At 36.2% G+C, this 21794-nt stretch overlaps 1 protein-coding gene across 1 annotated transcript in view; it reads right to left on the reverse strand.

Annotated features, from left to right (window-relative positions):
- LOC108368844 (homeobox protein 10-like) overlaps positions 1-18353 on the reverse strand; it is a 323531-nt gene extending 305178 nt beyond the window's left edge. The window contains exons 1-2 of the mRNA XM_017623781.1: positions 17179-18353; positions 11761-12842 (exon numbers count right to left, since the gene is read on the reverse strand). Of these exons, the coding sequence (XP_017479270.1) occupies positions 11761-11786 (26 nt within the window). The 5' untranslated portion in view covers positions 11787-12842; positions 17179-18353. The remainder of the gene's footprint in view (positions 1-11760; positions 12843-17178) is intronic.
- Between the last annotated feature and the right edge of the window lie 3441 nt (positions 18354-21794).

Below are 21794 nucleotides of genomic sequence, written 5' to 3' on the forward strand. Positions count from 1 at the left end.
AATTTCCTTTGTTAGAGAAATTTTTGGTTTCTGAGATATAAAAGGCAAAAGCTTCGGCAGGAAATACGCAGCTTCGGCGGATCTAACCAAAGAAAAAGGGAGCACCCTGTGATTTTGAGGGGACAAATTAAGATATAGTTAGCATTGGGCCGAGGAACTCCGTGTCTTGTATTTGGGATTTTGACGTCAATTTAGAGTAGTTCGGAGTTTAACCTGCCAAAATATCCAGATCTTAACTCAGCTAGATGTATTACGAGGTCCTGCAAAACAACTGAAGCTCTTCCTCTGCTACAGGTTATGTCTGGACTCCGAAAAGGACTGGTATTACTGGTTGAGTGTCGGTTAAATTTAAGTCTGGATACCGACGGTTATTTCATAGATATGTCTTCTAACGTGGGAGACGGTTCGGCTTTAAGCAGTCAGTTTTCGTGCTGGTTAAGACTATCTGCAGGGTTCTCCTCTTAGCTAATTCAATCCTTTTGCATTTGTTTTCATTGAAACTCTGGCTTGGTGGCCGTAAAAATCTAATTATTAATTTGGAGTGCGCCTTGAGTTAGATGCGATTTCATACCTATGCTTGAACTTTAGAATAAATTCCGACTTTCCCAAATGACGTCAAAGAGATGATCAGCCAATTGACTTCTTCCTTAAGGGTTGTCATTTCTGCCAGAAGGCTACAGTAATCTGAAAAATCAAAAACATATCTATTTATCATTCTGACAAACTTCGACCAGTCTGTGAATAAGTTCACTAGTCATTACTATCAATGGTAGCCTCTCACGAATTTTTGAGGGGAAAAAAGCTACTTGGAGCCTGTCTAGATCATAAGTGGATCATATTATCCGGTGCGAAAAGGAAACTTGTGTTGTTATTAAAGTGTACAAACTCTGAGTTTATTACGAATTTAGTATTCCTTAAGCTGACCAGAATATGAGTGGAGGGGCAGGTCTGGACTCCACCTCTTTTTCCTCAATACTAGACGTCTGTCCACCCGGAATTAAGCAAAACTATTTGATTCTTTGAGGGTAATCGTTCCACGCTTGCCACTATGCTGACTACATGACTTCAATCACTCTGGTCTGGCTTTGGAGATCAGTTCCACTTAAAGGAATACCCGTAGAGTATATGCAGGAGGAAGCTAGTCGAAATCTACCCGCCACATTCATCGGTATATATGTATGTATATGTAGGTGCATCAGAAGCAAGGAGGCTGATACAGAGGAGGCTGCGGTGCGCTTACTGGCTGCATTGATTACCGAACAGACCTTCGCCGTGCAGGTCCAACCGACCGAAACTCTTACCTGAAGCTGTACAGCCTCCTCGGGAGTTTTCTTTTGCTCGCCCGGCTACCAAATACCAGATCTGTAGCCAGAGGCATGCCATAACCAAGTGCGCAGCTAGGTGGCTGTGAAACAAGATGGTCGAAAAAATATAAGGCTATCAGGAAATTTTCAACAAAATTTCCTGAAGTTGTAGAAGCTTTAGAAAAATTTTCAATGGAGGGAAACTTTTCCACAAGAAAGTCTGCGTATGAATTGTGTGCTGCTATAACAAGGCCGATGTTCCTTATTTCTTTAATGGCAATTGCTAAAATTCAATGTTGCTGGAACCTACAGCAAACGATTTGAAGGATGTTGATGTTGTAGAACTATTTGATGAAGCAAATGAATTTATACCAGCGATAAATAGTGTATTCGTTATTAGCGTAAAAATGATTAAATTAAAATAAATATAAAAAAAAATTAACAAATATACATACTCATTCTATTTTGATTTCGCTTAATTTATTACACTATGCGACAGTCAAAATCGGGATGGGATGAAACCAACGGGAAATGTTATATCGGTCAAAAACAAGTTATACGTGTCCCGGCGTTTCGCTGGGTCACGTCTAGGAATCGAGATATATATATAACTATCATATAGGGGAAATTGTCACCTTTGGTGGTCTTTTTTTGACATAACTCGAGAACCACTAGTCCGATTTTGCTCAAACAAATTTAAAAAAATTAAAAATTACAATTCCTTTAATCTGTTCATATAACGTTTTTCTATATAATCAACAGTTTTGCCGGTAAAAATAAATGTATGAAGAAAAAAATATAAAATTTTTTTAAAACTGTTGATTATATATTGTTGAAAATTTATATTTATTTGCTTCATTTATTACTTGGCGCCTGCATTGTTCTGCGCTCACCAACATTCCAAGCAGACACTCCCAATCAGTGTTGCCGTTTTAGTCCTTTGGTGGCTAGATTTAGCAACCACATACTTTTTTTGGCCACATAAATTTAAAATTGCCCCTAGCCCTTTTTTAGCCCTTTTTAGAATTCATTCATACTTGGCATGAAAAAGTTGTATATGGTTAATTTGTTTTTTTTTTTTGCATTTATGTAAGAGAAGAATTTTTAAACTAAGAAAGACTGATATATATACATACACATATTGTATGTTCCTTACGCTTTTATTTTGATGGAACCAGCAAGCTGGTGTCGTATATTTCCCATTTTATACAAAAAGGTTTTTGGTTGGATAAAATATTAGCTATTTTTTAGAGTTCATTGTTTTCATATACCATTACTTATTGAAAATGTTTACGTGTATACTTATATATGTATATGTAAGTAAAAAATTTTAGCTACCATTTTTAGCCACGACGGCTTTTTTTTAGCTGTTTTTTAGCCCTTTTTTAAAGGAATTTGGCTACCACTAAAAATTATGCGCGGCAACACTGCTCCCAATGAGCGCAAGTTTATTGAAAGCGAGAAAATTCTTTCGCTGAACGCAATGGCGCGCGACAAGCTTGTGATCTTCAGATATATTCTTGTTCTGCTTATTGCAAGCGATTACTACTTTTATTCTTATTATCTACTAGTTTTTCTGCAATCGTGCTCTTGTCAAGCCCGCTACCCCGTACCTGTTGTACAGCAACTACAATCTCTCTCCAGCATTCACAGCAAGATCAGCAAACAAAGATCACAGCAGTAAACATATAAATCAGTGAATGGCTTTTCTTTTTCTGTGTTCTTGTTTGTTTTTCTTCTCATTTTTTTTTTTACTTTTCTTCTTAGCCGCTGATTACTACTTAGCCAAATCCGCTAGTCACACGCCAAGTTCAAGTGATCGTGATCTTTACTCGTATTGTTGTTGCTTGCTTGCAAATGCGGTTTTTCCAGTCGTTTTACTTTCATTTTCTTCTAGTTGCATAGAATACGAGTCTATGTAGCGACCGACTGTGTGATGGTTCGCCAAACGCTATGCGAAATCAAGTATCATAAAATACTCGCGGTTTTAGTGAGGTTCACGTATCGATAAGATTTTAATAAAAGCGATAAATTGTTTTGTGCGTAGGTAGTTGGTTAAACAAATGTTCGCATGAAAGTATGCAGATGTGTTAGTTTGCACTTTGAAGTGATCGTCTTGAGTAGTGTAGCCATTTCTTTGATAGTTGCATTAGTTCGTGAAAGTTCAATGACTGATAAGGGGTACCAGCGCATACACATGTACATACACATGTACTTATGTGAACTTATCAGAGTGTTGAGTTCGAATGGCAATTGTTTGTTCAGCCAAGTGTTATCTATACAATAATATGTACGTTATAAATTAAGAATGTACATACATATGTAACTTTTGTGTTCTAATCAGCTTGGTAAAATATTCACAAAGAAAATAGGTATCTGTGATATACCTTAGACATTTCTAGCGAGCTGTTTTTACAGTGATTCTATGAGTTTCAAGAACCGGAGGAAGTACTACGTGCCAGGTTTATGGAGCTGTGCCTTCCGGGTTGCAATAATAAGCCCATAAAATTTTAAGATCTTTTGGTGCATATTCAATTAGAATCTGAACTGGAAGAACTGCAGAATATGGTACACCAGCGAACGTCATCAGGTGCGGTATATCGTTATTAAAAAAGGAGGCTTAATATTACTGGATGCACATTCAGGCTAAGAGCTTAATTCCATGAATGTCTCAGAGGTCCTCCGGATCAGTCAGCAAGTGCGAGCTTTAGCCTCGTGGGGGCCGGTCAATCTAATGGAAAGTGCTGAGGTGATCCTACCTCCCCAACCTCCATGCAGCTACTACATACAGCAGTTATTAAGTAATATTTCTAACCTTACCGCGTGAATATCAATCGCACAGTGGCCTCTCAAACCCCTACCAGAAGCGAGAGCTGAGGCTACGCTCCCATCCTAGGCCAAAAGGATTTATCAATTGCACACGTCCTTACTTTTACCCAGCGCTTGCAGAGCTTATATGAGGCCCAACCGTCCAAGTGTGAGCCACAAGAAGACGGAGATGTCGGTAAATATGGGTTTTTCAGACATCTCTAATCCTGCGCCATCTAGTGGATTAATTCGTCTTTCATATAACATTATCATCGTGTTTCGCGCTAATACTAGGTTTGCATATAAGTAGATTATCCTCATTTTCGAGCTTAAAAGCTTAAACAGACGGCAGCGTTGATCCGGATTAATTCGGACTTGATCCGGATCAACTGCAGTAAATTCCCGAGTTGATCCGGGTTAACGCTGTTGTCTGTTTATGCTTTAACTCCTTAATCTGTAATTAGAAAGAGATTAGCCATACAAAATTCGTCCCTCGTTAATCTGTAATTATAAAATAATCTCAGATTAAACCGATTACTTTTCGGTGTCCAACCTAGTTTTGTCGATTATTTTTGCGAAGAAGAAGAGAAATGCCGAATATGAAATAGACGCTAGCTAGAAAAATACGTATTTTTAATAAAATATTAAGTTAAGATATATTTGAATTGCTTAATATTACCAAAAATTGATCACAGAGAGGAGGCTTAACTTTTCCTTGAGTTGTGAAAATAACAAGCACAGCAAATTTGGCGGCTAATAATCTGAGATTTGCCTGTGTAAACGGGGTGATTAAAAAACGATCATATATATATTTATATGTATATTTATATGTAAACATACTTTAAGTCTAAAGTTTCAAGTCTCTAGCTCATCGGGAGGTTGGTTAAAATTGATAGCTAAATTCTAGGAGATATATTATTTAAGTGACGTTAAATAAAATCTTTTAAAAACGTAACATTTTTATTCACCTGGATAAACATAAAACTATTAAAAAGAGACAAGTCTTAAAAAATATTTTGATTTTTGTTTAGAAAAGTTATAAACTAGAAACTAATATTATTTAATTTTACATGCGCAGAGGTGTACAAAAGAAACATCGATAGACAAAAATGCAAAAACATCGATGCATCGCTAGTGCCATCGATGTGTTCTCCACCTCTACATCATATGAGGTGACCTTTGTCAACTAAATAAATTACATAGTAAATTATATTTCATGGATTTATAAAAGCGTACGAGGAGACGACCAAAGATAAAGCAAAGCGAGAAAGCAATTCCAAGGTTGTATTTTATATGCATAAAGTGACCAACCGTACTTCTTTCGGAAGTACAGTACTTTTTTTTCGCTCTTGTACTTCGTACTTCGAAGTCCAGTCAAATATACTTCTTTGCGATATTTTATACTTCAGGTCCTGTACTTCTCCGATCTTCTGGATGATCGTCACATTGCCTGGGCGTTAAATTCGTTCAAACCCTTAAAGTTGGCGGGGACCGATGGCATCATACCTGCGCAGCTGCAAAGGGCTCTGAAGGTGTCGTGCAATTGGTTGGATCCTATTTATGCGAACTGCGTGAGGACCGGGTACATCACCAAGACTTAGAGGGTAGTCAGCGTTGCGAGCATCCCGAAGGCCAGAAAAAGCTCTCATGTTTCCCTTAGGATTTTAGGCCTATCAGTCTCTTCGTTTTGGCTGAAACCACTTTTGCTAAAAACTTTAGAGAGACTGATAGACCTGTACTTAAGAAACGCGATTCCTCTTGACTGTATTTCCAGAGCTTAATGTGTTTATTGCAATAAAGCCTAATAAGGCTTATCCATAGCTTACTCCGTGACAGAACTGTCGCGGCCGAGTGGGGGAGCGCCTGCACTCAGCGCAGAGTCAATAAATAGGAGCACTCCATAAAGTGGTGTTCTCTCTCCCCTGCTCTAGATTGCGATTGTAAACGACCTTCTAGAGGAACTGGAAAAGTGGACTGTCGGGTGATCGCCTATATAGATGATGTGGAACTTTTGTTTAAGCGACGATTTCTGTACACCCTTTCTGATCTGTCTCAAGGTTATCTGAACCAGGTAGCAGGGTGGGCGATCAACGGCGAATGTCGTAGAAGCCTAACATTGAGGAAAGGATAGGAAAGGTGTCGGTTGCCTTGTACTGCTGTAGTGGAACTATGGGTAAAAGTGGAGAGATCTCTCGTCCTAATTAATTCATTAGCTCTTGGAAACAAGATTTAAGCCTATATTGCTTCAAGGAGCCCTTGTCTGGTGGAACTTACTAGAGAAGGCTACACTTGTAAAACAGGAATTAGCGGAACATTAGGAGTCACACTTACACTGGCACTTAACATACATATATTGAACACGGCGCCTACGGATATTGTAGAGAGAATTGTCGCAGGACGAACTGCTATTAGTTTAAGGGAAACCGGGTCCTTTTGTGACATAAAAAAGAAAAAGATGACGTGGCACTTTAAAATACGTTACCTCTCAAGGGCTAGTGATGGGGGTTCTGACAGGACATTGACACGAAACACTGAGCTCTCAGGTATCGAAATTAGCCGCATTCGAAATTTCGTAATCGGCTCGCGGCGTTAACTTAACCGAACCTAACCTGTACTTCTTGGAGCTATGACATAGTTGGTCACATCATCGGCGTAGCCAGAATGAAATTTAGGGGGGGCTCGACCCTATTAAGCTGGCATTTCAGGGTACTATTTTATATATATATAAGGCAAATTTTAAAGTTAGGGGGGGCTCGAGCACCCCCTGCCCTACCTGGCTACGCCCATGGGTCACATTATATATGCACGAAAATGAAAGAATACATATGCAGCTATAGCAATAACAATTGCAACAAAAAAATATACAGCAAATACATACATACATACGTATGTGCCAAAGTGTGAACCGCAAAAATTTTGCAGTAAATTTGGAAATTTTTTAGAGGGAGAGAGAGAGACGTAAAGCTGGTAAACAAATTAAGAGACATAGCAGAGGCACTGCGCACATACATACGTACATAAGTATTTATGTGCATATTATGCATGTACATATGTATTATACGAGTATACAAATTGCCATATGCATAAATGTTTATAATTTTGCTGCGCACAGAGCAAGCAGCTTTTTTTGTTAATACCGGCCTTTGCTTGTAGTTATAGCGCATATATGTACGTATGTATATGATTATATGTAGATTTGTATGATGCACTACATACACATATACAGTGACTCAAACAATGACCACGTGTTGAATTTTTTAAAATCATAATGTTTTCGTAGTTGAATTTTTTTATTATTTTTCTACAAAAATACCGTGCAGGTTTCAACCGGCTAAAAAAGAGAGTTCATTTTTGAGAAATACGTTTTTTTACAGTGCTTTTGCGTTTTTTTTTTTTAAATAACAAGTGAAATTTATAAAAACTGGCATTGCTTTGTTGAAATTTTGTTGCGGGTCTACCGAATTTTATTTCATAAGAAATGTATGCTTATATGGAAAAAAGTGTAAAAATTCGTCACCAAAAAAAAATATATATCTCAAAAGTCAAGGTTATCTTTTAGCCGTTTGAAACTTGCATTCCATCAGACAAAAATTGTATGGGCTATAAAAATCCAAAGACTCAGATGAAATTTTTGAAATTTTCTAAATTTTGTAGATATAAAGTAGGGATGTGCCAGGTATAGGGTAGAAATCCGGAATCCGGCTTATCCGGTCTTTTTTCTGTTATCCGACTATACGGCCGGATACTGGCTGAAATCCGGTCAGATTTCCGGATTTCGATTATAGAAAATTTTATCTATTTCAAATTTTTATTTTTTTTATTTCTATAATCAAATTTAATAGTATCTAATTAATAATTAGGAGTTAAAAATTTATATATTTTTCATTATAAAAAGAAGCATTTCCGCATTACCAGTCAAGAACCCGTTTTTATTTTCAACATAAATGCCACCCGATGCACTAAACACTAAACAATTTTTTTTATTTTTTTTTTTATATTGGCTTGAACCCAGGCCCTGCGGAATGTTAGCGCGTACTGGTAACCGCTGCACCACAGCGGCCGTCTATGATTTCACCAAATTAAAGGATCTTCTTGTCTGGGTATAAGGGTAGCTGTAAATATTTCGCCATTCCTCCATCGTTTGGGTATCCACATCCCTACAAAAACTGGAATCAGTATCAGAGCCGTTGGCGATTTCGCCAAAGTATTGCTAATTAACCTCGGTTCGCTCTTCAATAGAATCTTTCACTAGAATTCGGCCCTAACTGATTTATATTTTCGAATTATTTACATAGTTCACCGTCTACCCAGTTTTTAGATTTATTGATGTCAGACGTGACGTGTGTCACAAAATATTGCAATAATGAAGCCTTACGGGCGGTTCGGGGAGCGAAACGATATGTAACCATGCATATTAGTTCAATTTTCATCACCTTTTAAAATAATAAAAAGTTCAATTAGGTGTTTTTCTTAGCAGCGTTAATTTTTCTTTATCTTTTTTGTTTGATGGTTCTCCTCCATTTACCAAAAATAATCGATAAATCCTGGTTGCAGACGGAGAAATTATCTTTTTAATACAGGATTATATCATAACTTGGATTTCAGAGGAGAAATTTTGTATTCTTAGTTAAGTATTGGATAGTTCAGCTCGAAAAAAACAGATAATCTAGCTAAACAAAAAAAACTAATATAACAATATTGTGAAATTTATTAAGAGCAGCAGTATACCGGCTCTTATTTTTTACAGAATATTCGGAACCCGGTTATCCGGCAAAATCTTTATTCGGCACATCCCTAATAGGTATAAAGTTTGAAACTGTGATCTATATGGTTTTGGTTACTCGTTTATATGGTTTGGTACTTTTATAGAAAAATAACCAAAAAAATTTAGCTCGAAAAGTTTACGAATACTTAAAAAAACACGTGCTCACTTCTTTGAGTCACTGTATGCGTATGGAAATTAACACTTTACGTTACTTCCTTGTCTGAGGCGACGACGCAATGACAAGCGGAACAACGAAAAAATATCGCTTATATTAAATAGCAACAACAAATTACGCAGTTGATTGCTGCTAGCACAGCGTATAGCTAAATAAGAGAGGCAAAAACAAATCAAACGCAATAGCGTTGCACATGGACATAGCTATACATATGTACATATAAAAATGCAATAATAAAAACAACAACTGTTGCAAATGAAAATTCGCAAACAAAAAAGCTTAAAAAAAGCATAAAAAAAGTTTTAAAAACCAAAGAAAGCACAACAAAGGCTGCAATTGCGCGACCACCGGCTGACAGCAGCAATAGCTAGCCAGCAAAAAATTAACCAACAACAAAAGCAAACCACTACCCCCACCAACATGCAACACGCGTCGTTGCCACCTAACTGAGCGTGCAGCCGTCGAACGCTAACCGCCTGCCGCTAGCCGCCACCATTGTCGCCGCCGCCACCATTGTCGCCGCCGCCACTGCAACTAACGCTTTTAACTTTACAGCCGGCTTAATTAAATGCAACAGCAGCAACAACAACAACAATAATGCCAGCGCACAGCGAAAGCAATGGAAATTAGTACAGCCTAACAAATAAGCGACGACTACGTCATGTCGCTCTGTTGCAAAAAAATCGCCTGTATATGAATGTATGCATTACGTAAGCCTTTGCCATAGTTGATTTGTATATGCACCACTTTTGCATTTTTATGCAACATCAATGCGCGTCCGCTAAACTATTCGCATTCGTTTTTCGCAAACGTTTTAGTGTGCTCACTCACTCATTCACGCCGTGGGGGAGGTCATGAATGTGGCAACTATGCGGCAATTCAATTGAGAAGTGCACAGCCATTGATATAAACCACTACATACAATATACATTAATAATATCTACGTTAAATACATAAAACAATTGCTTACATTTTGTTAATATAAATATTGCAAATAACAGAAATTTGCTATGACGAAAGCAATAGGAAGAAAAATTTAAAGCATTTATTGCAGAAAGACGGCGTGTGGTAATTTCATTAAAATGGTATATTTGCTTGGAATTCTCAACGAGCTCATGATACTAATTAATTAAGTAAGTCTAGCAATTTATGGAAATATCGCTTATCTCTTCATTCTTTTGTGTAAAGTAAGCATCAAAATCAGGAACCAAAACTTCTACCATCTAAATTAGCGACGACCGAAAACTTATAAACTTCTTCCGTGGAATGTGTTTTGGTCGTTATGGGTATAAGCACTGTTCCCTTCGGTACTACCATCAAGTATTTCCTCTAGAGGTGACTAGGGCGCTAAGCTCGGGGTTACTTGCAAGACTGACGCAGTATTCAAAAATGCTTATTAAACTTGGAACCATTGCTTCTTCCTCAAACGTGCTTTTGCATTGACAGCTGTCAACACCATATTGGTCTACATATATGAGACCTTATTGGCCAATCTAGCTCACCTTTTATATTTTGGCAATTAGACTGTCATAGCAGAACCATTTATGGCGATAATATGCGAAAGCCGAAAATCGAGTACAAACCAATATAACATGGTTTGCATTCATCTTTTTGGTACAGGAATAAACATTAAGGTGAAGCGGGAAAAATCTAATTTTACATTTTGAAATTATAATAGTGAGGAAAAGTTACGTAACATGTTCATATTCAACCTTGTTAAATCGTCTTCCGATAGAATAATATTTACAGTCACCACCAGACCCTTAAAGTTTCGGAAAAACTTACAAATCGTGGTTCTTTTATTCCATTCTTAAGATTTTCCAGAAAGATTTTTAATGCGCGGTTTTATAACCTATTAGAAAATAGCGTTGCTTTTTGGATCTTTTCAGGGACGTAAACCGGATAAAAAAATTTGGTAGGTTCGGTTCAGCGATTCGAACCGTTTTGGCGCTTTTGGACTGGTTCGACAAAGCATATTTTTTTGGTCTTTGAACCGGTATTTCGGTTGGGTTTAACGGTTCGTAAATAAAAAAAAAATAACGCGCAAGTTTAAGTGTCGAGTGTCTGTTAAATCAGATGGGTTGCCTTTGATATTGCATTTGATATTGCCACATGGTAAACAAACATGGTATGTATTACCATGTTTAACAAAAATCAAAAATTGGGTAAATGTGTCTATTGAAAATTGGTTGAAACGAACCTTTATGGAAATTGGTTCGGACAAACGTTTGTGGAAAATTTCGGTTCGGTTAATGGTTCAGTTATTTAATAGAAAAAAGCGGTTTTCCGTTTCAAAACCGGTTCACGTCCCTGATTTTTTGTTTCCTTTTTTGTGAACTTTCGAAACTTTAAGGTTCTTGGGGCGACCATAAATACTATCTGATCATTGTGATCATGTCACGCAACAATTTCGCACTATTAGAATTTTGCAATCAAAATCCATAGTTTTTCTGTTAAGAAAATTAGCACTGAAAAGTAGCTCCCTAAAACCGGCAATTTTAAAAACACTTTAGTTACGGCCTCGTTTATTTCAAATTTTTCTCTAGGAAAAAATATCTACATAAATAAATCTTTGTTAACTGCCCTCATATACAATTATTGCCTAAAAATTTAGTCAACGACGCACTCATATCTCAAAATGAAGACAACGATCAATTAAAATGTCTCAATTATTTTATTTTACAAAACAAATGTCTCTTGACACTCACCTTAATTGTTCAATCGCTTGCAGCATCTTTACATGAATTCGTCATCTTTCGTCCAATTTATTTTGCCTTTGTGTTGTAAGTATGTATGTATGTATGTATTTATGTAGCCAAGTAACACAACGAAATTCTTACAGAACAAAGAAGCCACACATCACTACAAAAACTTTTATATGTAATATATTTTTTTTGATTATTATTTCGGTAAGCACTTTATTACATTTTTTTTTTTTTTGTGGTAACACAATGATGAATCAAACAGAATTCTTTGTTGTTAAATATTTTTTCCACTTTCGGTGCTGTATTTTTCACAAAAATATTTGTATAGCAAAGAATTGTGTTGAATTCGCTTTTACAGCTCGAACAACTTACTTACGCTCTTCCTTTCTGGTATGTATGTATGTAGAAGAGTGTGAATTATTAAAAATATTTGCACTTTCGCACTTAAACATTCGTTGTGTGCGTTTTACACGGTTTTCACTGTAGCTTTTAAATATTAATTGAAATCAACAATTACTTTTTCATAACAGCTTTCGTTTTTTTTTTTTCCTTTTATTGTTTACCTCCTCCGTTTATCGTTTTCAAGATGCAGCTTTTCAATGATTTTATTTTGGAGTATATGTTTTTCGATTCATCTATATCTTTCTGGTTTGTTTTTCGTCGACGTTAAAATTTCTGTGTATTTTATTTTGTAAATTCTATAACTTTTCTTAGTAAAAAATTTTAAACTATTATTTTTTTTTCTTTAATATGCATGTATATACTTGTAGGGAAACATTTGTTTTGTGAATACTTTTCGTATATTTAATATTTAGTACGAGAATTGAACACAATTGGGTATCGTGGCGTAGCAAATTTACAAATTTCTACTTAAACTTTTAAATTTTTAATATTTAGTTTTCACTTACTTATGTTGCTTACAAATGCACATATGTATGTGTATGTTATCTATTTTTGTATTATATATGTACCCATGGGTACATTACTACAATATTTATTGCCATTTATTTACAATTTACACACTGATTAATCACTTCGAATTGACGCGTAGAATTTTTTGTTTGTAGTAGCATAAGTTTTGTCACCTAAAAACAAGTAATGGAATAGTTAATGTTAGTTCATATGTAGATTTGTATGTATGTATATAAAAGCATAAAAAGCTAGAATTACAAACAAAAGGAAACTACAAATTTTAAAAAGTATGAAGTACATACAGTCAGTATTTGCTACTCTTTGTGATAAACTTAAAAATGTACATATGTATGGACCCCTTCATTAAACCATACCACCTTGAAAATCCCATTTAGAAAAAGAAAATTGCTGAACCTACATTTACATTACATTTTTCGATGAAACCTACATGCATTCGGCAATACATTTTTTTTTTAAATAGTTCGAATCGAAATAAGCGAAATACTTCCTTAGCAAAATTGCATTGCTTTTGGTGAGCTTTAATGTAGAATGGTACGTTATAGTGATAATAACTGAGATCTGGGAGCTAAGTCCTATAGCAGGGTACTTGAGGTGAATGAACAAACCAAATTTTCTTAACGAGACACGAACATCGATGTATCACGCTCCGCTCAAGATCCGACTTCTAATGTCGATGATATGAAGAAACAATGTAAAAGGGCGACCCTAACGTTCGGTCAAAAAAAAATCGAAATTGCCTTCGAATCAAAATACTTTCTTAGCCAAGGTTTTATTGATTTTTGGCGAACTTTTATTTACTGACATCTGGTGTGTAAGTACCAGAACGTAGTACTTGAGGTCGAGACAAGAAAATCGATCATACTTTAGGATCCGACTCTCTAAGTTCGTAAAAAATATATAAAAAACATTAACTTTTTTTCCCGGTGGCCAAATGTACATATTATAAATACAGATTTTCTCATCTAAGAGTCAAACAAACGCGCAAAACGCAACGTTTCCCGCATCGCGACTGAATCATCGAAAGCGCATTTATGAACTACGGTTGCTGAAACGTACCGCTGAGTGAATAAATATATCTGATCCCAAAGATAAAACGTCCTGGATAAGCCGCTTTCACTCTTAACCTACCAAAATTTTATACTTTCTTCCGCTTGGTAGGATGGCAGGTTTAAAAGATTATTGGTAGGTTTTCATCACATTTAGAAAAGAATATACAGACTTAACCGATTCGAAAACGCTCTATCTCAGAAAATCGGTCAAGAAAATCGGTCGTTTCATACTTCAGAATTTGTTTGAAGAGCAACCTTTCTAAGAATTTAATTGAAAAACGCCCTATCTCGGAATTTGTAACTAAAACGCCCTATCTCAACTGAAAATATATTGAAAATGCCGAGCCCTAACCGCGAAAAATATGTAAGCGACGTATTTTTCAAAATATTAATTTTGATGCAGTAATGTATCTAGATACTCTAGGAATATTTCTGCATCAAAAAGAAAATTTTGAAAAAAATATGTCGGTTTTATCTTGTTGGCGGTTAAGGCTCGATATTTTCAATATATTTTCAGTTCAGATAGGGCATTTTTAAAACACAATCTGAGATAGGGCGTTTTTCAAACATATTTTGAAGTAGGGCGTTCTTAAACCATTTTCTGAGATATGTCGATCTTCAACTTAGTCGCCGACATACGACCCATCTACCCAAAGATATAAAAAAAAATCGATTGTGAGCCATGAATCTTCTCATTTGGAAGGTCTTCCTTCTTAAATAAGCTCTTTCTGGATGTTTAGATGACCGAAACCACAGTCACGAACCGTTTACTCAAGGTACCGGTCGACCTTCGTAGCCAACTACATTTAGCCGGGTACAGCAGAGCCCGGGCGGACGTTCTTGGTCTCCGCTACTCGTGGGACTACACCATGGATAAGAAAACAATTTCAACAGCAATATGGGACAATACAGCACTTCAAAATAAATGGCAGAAGGAGCCACAAACTCGTCAAGCTACGGCATCACCGAGCATACTCGAAACATCAACGAAGTCAGACTGCAGGAGCAATGAACTCACCAGCGCTACAACTAAGATACCCCGTGGTCTGAAAAGTCCAAAAGCGAGTGCTTCTCACAAATGCGGTTCCTGCAGCAGACTCGATACTAAGCGAAGGGTGTCTGGTGAGCTTGCGGTGGGTAGATCCAGGGTAATTCCAAGGACTTGGTCCGTCGATGGCTACCTACTAAGACAGATGTACCGCTTCGAGAATTTCCCGTCGCCAGGCCACTTCATCGATCTGGGAGGATCAGCTCTCAAAGGTTGACTTTGTGAGATTAGAGGACATGCGTGGGCAAAGAAAATAATTCCGGACTTCGATATCAATCAGAATGGCAAGGCGGAGGCCACAAAGCGCCAGAGACCGATGGAGTAAGTTCCGGCATCGGCACCGAAAAGTGCAAATACAGTATATTTTGCTTAGCTGCCCATCCTTCTTTGCACGAAAAACTTGTGCACTTAACCGAAAAAAGCACTTAAGCGAATTTTCTTAATTATCTATATAACTACATTAATTGATAGCCATTTTCGTTGTTCTGCGAGATGAGCAAAATAAATAAACGCTTGTAAAATTAGGTAATTGTAGGGCCAGTGCAGGTAAACCTAAAACTTTCTTTGACAGTTAATAACAGTTGCACAACTTTTAAGGCTGGTATCGCCAATGCGCAGGTATGTTGAATGCGTCTATCGGAGGAGTTTCCTTATAAATGTTAAAAATAATGCCGCTAGTGCGCATTTTAGGGTAGGTATCTTAAATGTGCACTTAAGCATAAAGGCAGCAAAACAAAATATACTGTATACAAGGACATTGGACTCGAATCTTTGTGGAAATAGCTAAGGACCAGTAGGTTTTAGTCCTCATCGACGATAGCAACGATGACTGCCTTTAGTGGCACGTAAAACCCATTTCCTGCAATGCCAGTAGATCGGTGGAACTGTACAAAGCGGCGATGGACAGAGTAGACGAGGTGTATCCGCGAACCCACCTAAAGGTTGTCGAAGCTTGAGACATCTCGTCACTTCCAGGAGCGAGAGCGTGGATATCGGCAACACTTATTGATCCTACGTTTATTCCAGTATTTATTTTATTTAAAAAACACGATCTTTAATTCGTTAATTTGTAAGCTTTTAATGAAATCCTGTTATGTGGTGAATTAAAGTATCAGCCAGATTTATTTCGTGACGTGTTAATTCGTTATCGTTATTAATTAAATTAAAGCTAAATTCTGATGTGAATAAATAGCTAGCGACTTATGTGTTCAAGGTAACGTACTGGCTGAGAAACTGGCAAACTGTAACTCTGTGTTATAGCCAATGGGACTAGAGCCTATTATGCGATCAGGTTTTACAGAAACTGTCAGTTGGATTTGAGGACTCATAAAGAAGAGACACAGCGATCGTTGATGCAGCCCCACAAAACAACTAAGTGCTTCGGAAAAATTCCCACCCAAGCTTTTAAGCGCAACGATCCTGAAGGCCCGTTTACATAGAACTTTGGCGTTGCGTTGGCGTTGGCGTCGCTTCAACAGCTGACTATGAATACATGAATTCAAATGCAGCCGTCCACATAGCCAAAATTCGACAACGCTCACGCCAACACAAAGCAAAAAGATGGCCAACTCTCAACTTTTCGCGTGCGTCGCTCGTCAGCTGTTGCGAATAAATAAAATTATGTGAAATATTTTTCCTTTTTAATCAAGTGCGGGCAAGAAATATCGTTTTTAATGCAATTATTGATATGAAATATTAATTTATCTGTCGTTAATATGTTAATTTAGTGGCCCAAGGATTCGCCGCCAAGCGTTCATTGTAGCAAGCATACTTTTAACGTGCGTTCTGTCAAACCAACGCCAACGCCAACGCAACGCCAAAGTTGTATGTAAACGGGCCTTGAGTATTTGGGGTTTTCCCTTCACCCAAATCCATTCCATCCAGTTCAATCCATGGGAAAAGGACTCAATAGGAAAGTTACATACTAATAAATAACGAAAACTTTACGTTAACGAAGCATGCGTTCGGCAGTTCGGGCATTCGACAGCTAAGACACCGCTCGCTTAATGTACATGTATGTAGCTCTAACCATTGTTGGAGAACTAAATATTTAACTGAAGTTCATATGCACTCGCTGTTACAGTTGATGGGTTGCTACATAGCAGAAAAAAATAAATGTATAAAACCACTTCTCAAACGACATTCTAAAGGCATCGTTTACGTGCTCGTTGAGTAAAAAATACTCCTTATTTTACAAAACGTTTCGACATTATTCGGCACGAGAAGCTGACGTTTTGAATAAGTGAGCTCAACCGAGGCATACAAATTTCTTCCATCTTCTTCGACCCATATGTTTTTTTTACTTCGACTGCTAATCTCTTTGAGCTTATGAGACAACTTTTTAAAGATTTAAAAATATAATGATTGAATATTTGTAATACGAGTACTTACCATTAGCAATGTAATCCTTCTCTTTACGTTTCGTGGATGCTAAAGTGGTAGAGTACTTCTGCGTTTCGGTTTTTTTTTGTATTTTTTTTTTTTTTTGAAACACTGATAATCCCAATAATCCAAAATTAATTGTATGTATTTGTTACTTTTCTTATAAAGCGCTTTCCACAATTTTGCTCTCACACTACCGGCGCTCTCTTGCTACACCGAACTTCACAGCTCGTCTTAGTTTTCCCCACTTCCGCAGCCATTTTTGAAAATTTTCATAAATATTTTGAAGAATATTTTTTTTCTACGACGCATTTAGTTGCCAGTAGCTGGGTTTTTAATTTAAATAATTTGCTTTCTATCTGCTGATTGGCTTGAGGCTGATTTAGTGTAATTTTTTTTATTTTTTATTAGTGAGTGGTATTTGAATTTGTAAATATTTCTAAATACACTTTTAATGAGATGAAAGTTGTTTTTGCACGAATCTAATTAATCTTTGTGAAGAGGTTTTAAATTTTGTTGAATTCTGCTGCTTTTTTATGAATGCGCTGTGCTTTAAGATGTTTCTAGACGTTTTTAGTTGTGCGTAGGCAATATTTCTTTAGCTTTTATAGGTGCGCGTGTGTGTGTTGAAATATTGAGAGTCGCACTTTACATGACACAAAAATCCGTTGCGTAATACATATATTTTGCATTCGCTTTACAAGCTCAGTTACATATGTACATATGTAGGTACTTTTCCAGCTATTATGCACTTTTAGGGATTTTTAGCTTTTGCAACGATTTCAACAATGCTTTAAGCGGAGATTGTAACTCTTTCACTCAAAAAACTTTTTTGTCAATATCTCGCAATATTTTTCTTGCACTCTTAGGTATGCACTTTTTCCGAAAAGCGTTTTCAACTTGGCGTTTTTTTATATCGGCGTGAAGCCTTTTTCAAATTTTATTGTAAACTAATTCATAATTTTTTCATTGATTTCTTTTATGATTTTTTGTTAAAATTCTCGTTTTCTTATTGCGAAAACGAATTATCTGTTTGTGTTTCTTATAGCTGTTACAATTTTAAATTTCTAAATCGTATTTTGCTTTTCCGGGTGGATTTCAGCTCAATTTATTTGCTTACACAAATTTCTTTTTTAGAAATTTTTCGCTTTCTTCCAACATTTTTCAAGCTATTTTTCACTTAAGATGCAGTTGTAATTTTTCATATTAAATTTTAAAATTTATAAGATGCTTTTTCGGCATTCGAGAGTAAAATTTTTGTTGCTTTCACAAATTTTTTCATATCAAATGCATTTGGATGCGGGTATTGGTATCATAATTTTTCATGCAACACTATTTTCTTTTTATTTAAAGAAAAAAAAAATATTCAGCACTATCCACTGCCACTGCTATGAATTTATTTTTTCGATTTTTTTTTCACACTACAAGCATTTTTAATCAATTCAGCATTTCCTTCTCCATTCTACATAAATCTCGTTTCTTTTGTTTTATCACTCGTTGGTATTAATTCGCTGTTGCTGCTCAAATAATTTTTAAAATTTCTTCCTTAAATTTCACTTATGGCTCTTTCACATATTTTTTTATAACCAAATTTCCTTTGTTTTCAGGTATTCATAAAATTTTTGGCTCGCAAATAACTGTATAAACCACCCAAAAATTTCTTTTAGATCTGTATTATTTCGTATGCTTTCACTGCCTTTGCGAGCAGCACTTCACTCGTTCCAAATAATTTCTTTGCATTTCACACTTCGATCAAGGCGCATTTCGCATTACATATGTACCTACAATTTTTACAATCACTGCCGCTTACAATTAGTGGCCACTAAACTCGACAGCTGACTGCCGCAAAAGGTGCTTTCCAAACCGTTTTACACTTCCGTTTCCTTATGCACACTGAATGCCGTTAATCCACTTCGGCAATGCAGCGCACGCTCCACTCTGCGAGTAAATATTTAAATGCCTTCAGCCACACTTCAACACCTTCGCCAATTCATTACAACAATTTTCCACAAATTCACTTTGTAATTGATTAACTTCCTTTATTTATTTTTTTGGTAAAAAATTCTATGCAAAATTTTTAATAGCTTCAACCGCAAGCAACGAAAATTTCCGCGTTCACGCGTAATTCTGGGCACTTCTCTCGCACATATAGTGGTGTCAGCGGCAACGTCGTCGACAAATAACAACACTTATAATAATAATATCGAAGACGGCATTGGCAGCGGCAACGGCAACGATGTCAAACGAAAAAGAAGAAGACAAGACGACAATAACGACGTCGACGTCGAAGACAGAGCGCACGATGACGACAACTTTGATTTGCGGCGACACGGCACGGAAAAGCAAAGAGCGTACTTTTGAGCGGCGTATCCGTGCAACGTGAGCAACAGAAATGACAACGTTGTATTGAATTGCCGGCCCAACACCGCCAACATTGATCACACACACCCAGACTGCCATTCAGTCGGCGTAATTGTCGTTAGCATATTTGCTTGCTGTTCGGCGGTGAGTTGTCTTGCTTTCAATGACGGCGGCGGCGGATGTGCTCTTAGGTTGTGAAGCGTGCTCATAGGCTTAAAAGAGTACCAATGTGTAGTGTGAGAGCGAGCGCGAAGCAAAAACGCGCGCAAAACGTAAGAGAATGCAAGTGTGAGTGATTGCGTACCGGTTGTTGGTGTGTTTTTAGGCGTTAAAGCGGGGTGCGCGGTGAAAAGTGTATGCGCGCAATGAGTATTACGTATGACAGCGCAAAGCGGACAAAAAACAAAAACAATAAGAGAAAAGTTCATTCACCGTTTGGGGGCAGTGTGGATGAAAAGGGCCCACATATACGAATAGATACATACAAACATATTCAAGAGATACAAACAGATAAATGAGTGAGTGTGTAACATTGTTGCTACTTCGGTTAGCTGTTATTGTAATACTGTTGGTTGATTTGTTGTTGTTTTCGTTGCTTTCGTATACAATTTACTTACTCATATGTATGTCCATACATACAGTATTTGTCATGTCTATAGCACGCAATTTCAAAGTAATATTACTTGCCACGCACATATATTTATTTATTTTTAAGAGTTTTGAATTAAAATACAGTTTAATCTAACAAAACCCATTTAAACCCAAGTTTATAACTTGGTGAAAAACTTCAAAAAGATCAGACAAATCTACACCCAGATCTCAATTTTTTTTTCTCACAAGTGTAAGAATTTTTTTGAATACCCAGTTTTATAGCCCATACAATTTTAGTCTGATAATGTGCAATTTTCAAGTGGCTAAAATTTCCTAGTTATTTTTTCCGAAGAAAACAAATCGTTTTTACTCCTTATATGGAAGCAAATTCGAAAAAGAAAATTCCAAAAAAGCAGCGGTAATTTTTAGCTACTTGAAACTTGCACTTGTCAGATTAAAATTGAATTGGCTTTAAACCTGTATACTTGAAAATAATTCTAGCACTTCTAAGAAAAAAGTTTGAAATTTGAATAAAAAATTTTTGCTTTTTCTTGCAGTTTTCTACAATGTTTTAAGTTTGGGTGTATGTAGAGTTTGTAAGACAATGAACTTTTTTTTATTGAAAATTCTTAAAATTAAGTGACAGAAAATATCGAGCCCTAACCGCCAAAATAACGTAAGCGACATTTTTTTCGAAATTTTATTTTTTATGCAGAAATGCATCTAGATGCTCTAGGAATATTTCTGCATCAAAAATAAAATTTTTAAAAAAATGTCGCTTACGTTATTTTGGCGGTTAGGGCGCGATATCACTTTGAAATAGCGTGCTATAGATGTGACCAATACCGTATATGATATGAGAAGGTACATATGTACATACATACAGATGTGTATGGCTGCATGTGTTTGTAAAGCAGCTGCTTTTGCTGCCGCAGCGAAATTCGATATTAAAATATTTCATGCATATTATTCACATAAATATGTATATATGTACATACATATGTATGTACACATGAATTAATAAATATACAATCACTTATATACAAAAATATCGTTACCTTAATAAATGTAGAAAGGTCCTAACATTTTTTTTTATAGAGTATTTATATGTGACTGGATCCATTTCAAATCATGCAGACAGTCCTATGGTATATCGGGAATTAACTTCAGATTAAAATATGTTTTTCTGCTTGAAAAGCAAATGTACACGTATTTTTTTAAATTTTCATAGCATTTCTCCAAATTTGTTAATGTATAAATACTCAAGTATTACAATTAAAAAAACAAAAAAACTATGAAAGTGATTAATTTTTTTTGCCCAAATGACCAAGAAATTTTAATTTTATTAATTCTTTGGATTTTAGATAGGTATTAGGATCGTAGAAGATATGGCTATGTGTATCTATGTTTGCACATTAGGCTGTGTCAAATAGAATTCGTTGTCGGTTACAGAAAAATAATTGTGGCAAAATCTCAGCCCCCTATCTTCATTTTTTAGTTAGCGCTCGCATAACTAAGTAGGAATTTTTAATGAATATAATTTTTTTTTTTTAATTTAATAAACAATAAAAAATAAAAAACAACCTCGTAGGCAATTCAACTGTAGTATAATAAGTGTAAAAAATCAACAGTAAATCCTAGCTAGTTCAAACTTGCACTTATTATACTAACAT

This window comes from Rhagoletis zephyria, unplaced genomic scaffold, assembly GCF_001687245.7.
Source record: "Rhagoletis zephyria isolate East Lansing unplaced genomic scaffold, Rhagoletis_zephyria_1.1 Rzeph_scaffold_00054, whole genome shotgun sequence".
Lineage (NCBI taxonomy): Eukaryota > Metazoa > Arthropoda > Insecta > Diptera > Tephritidae > Rhagoletis > Rhagoletis zephyria.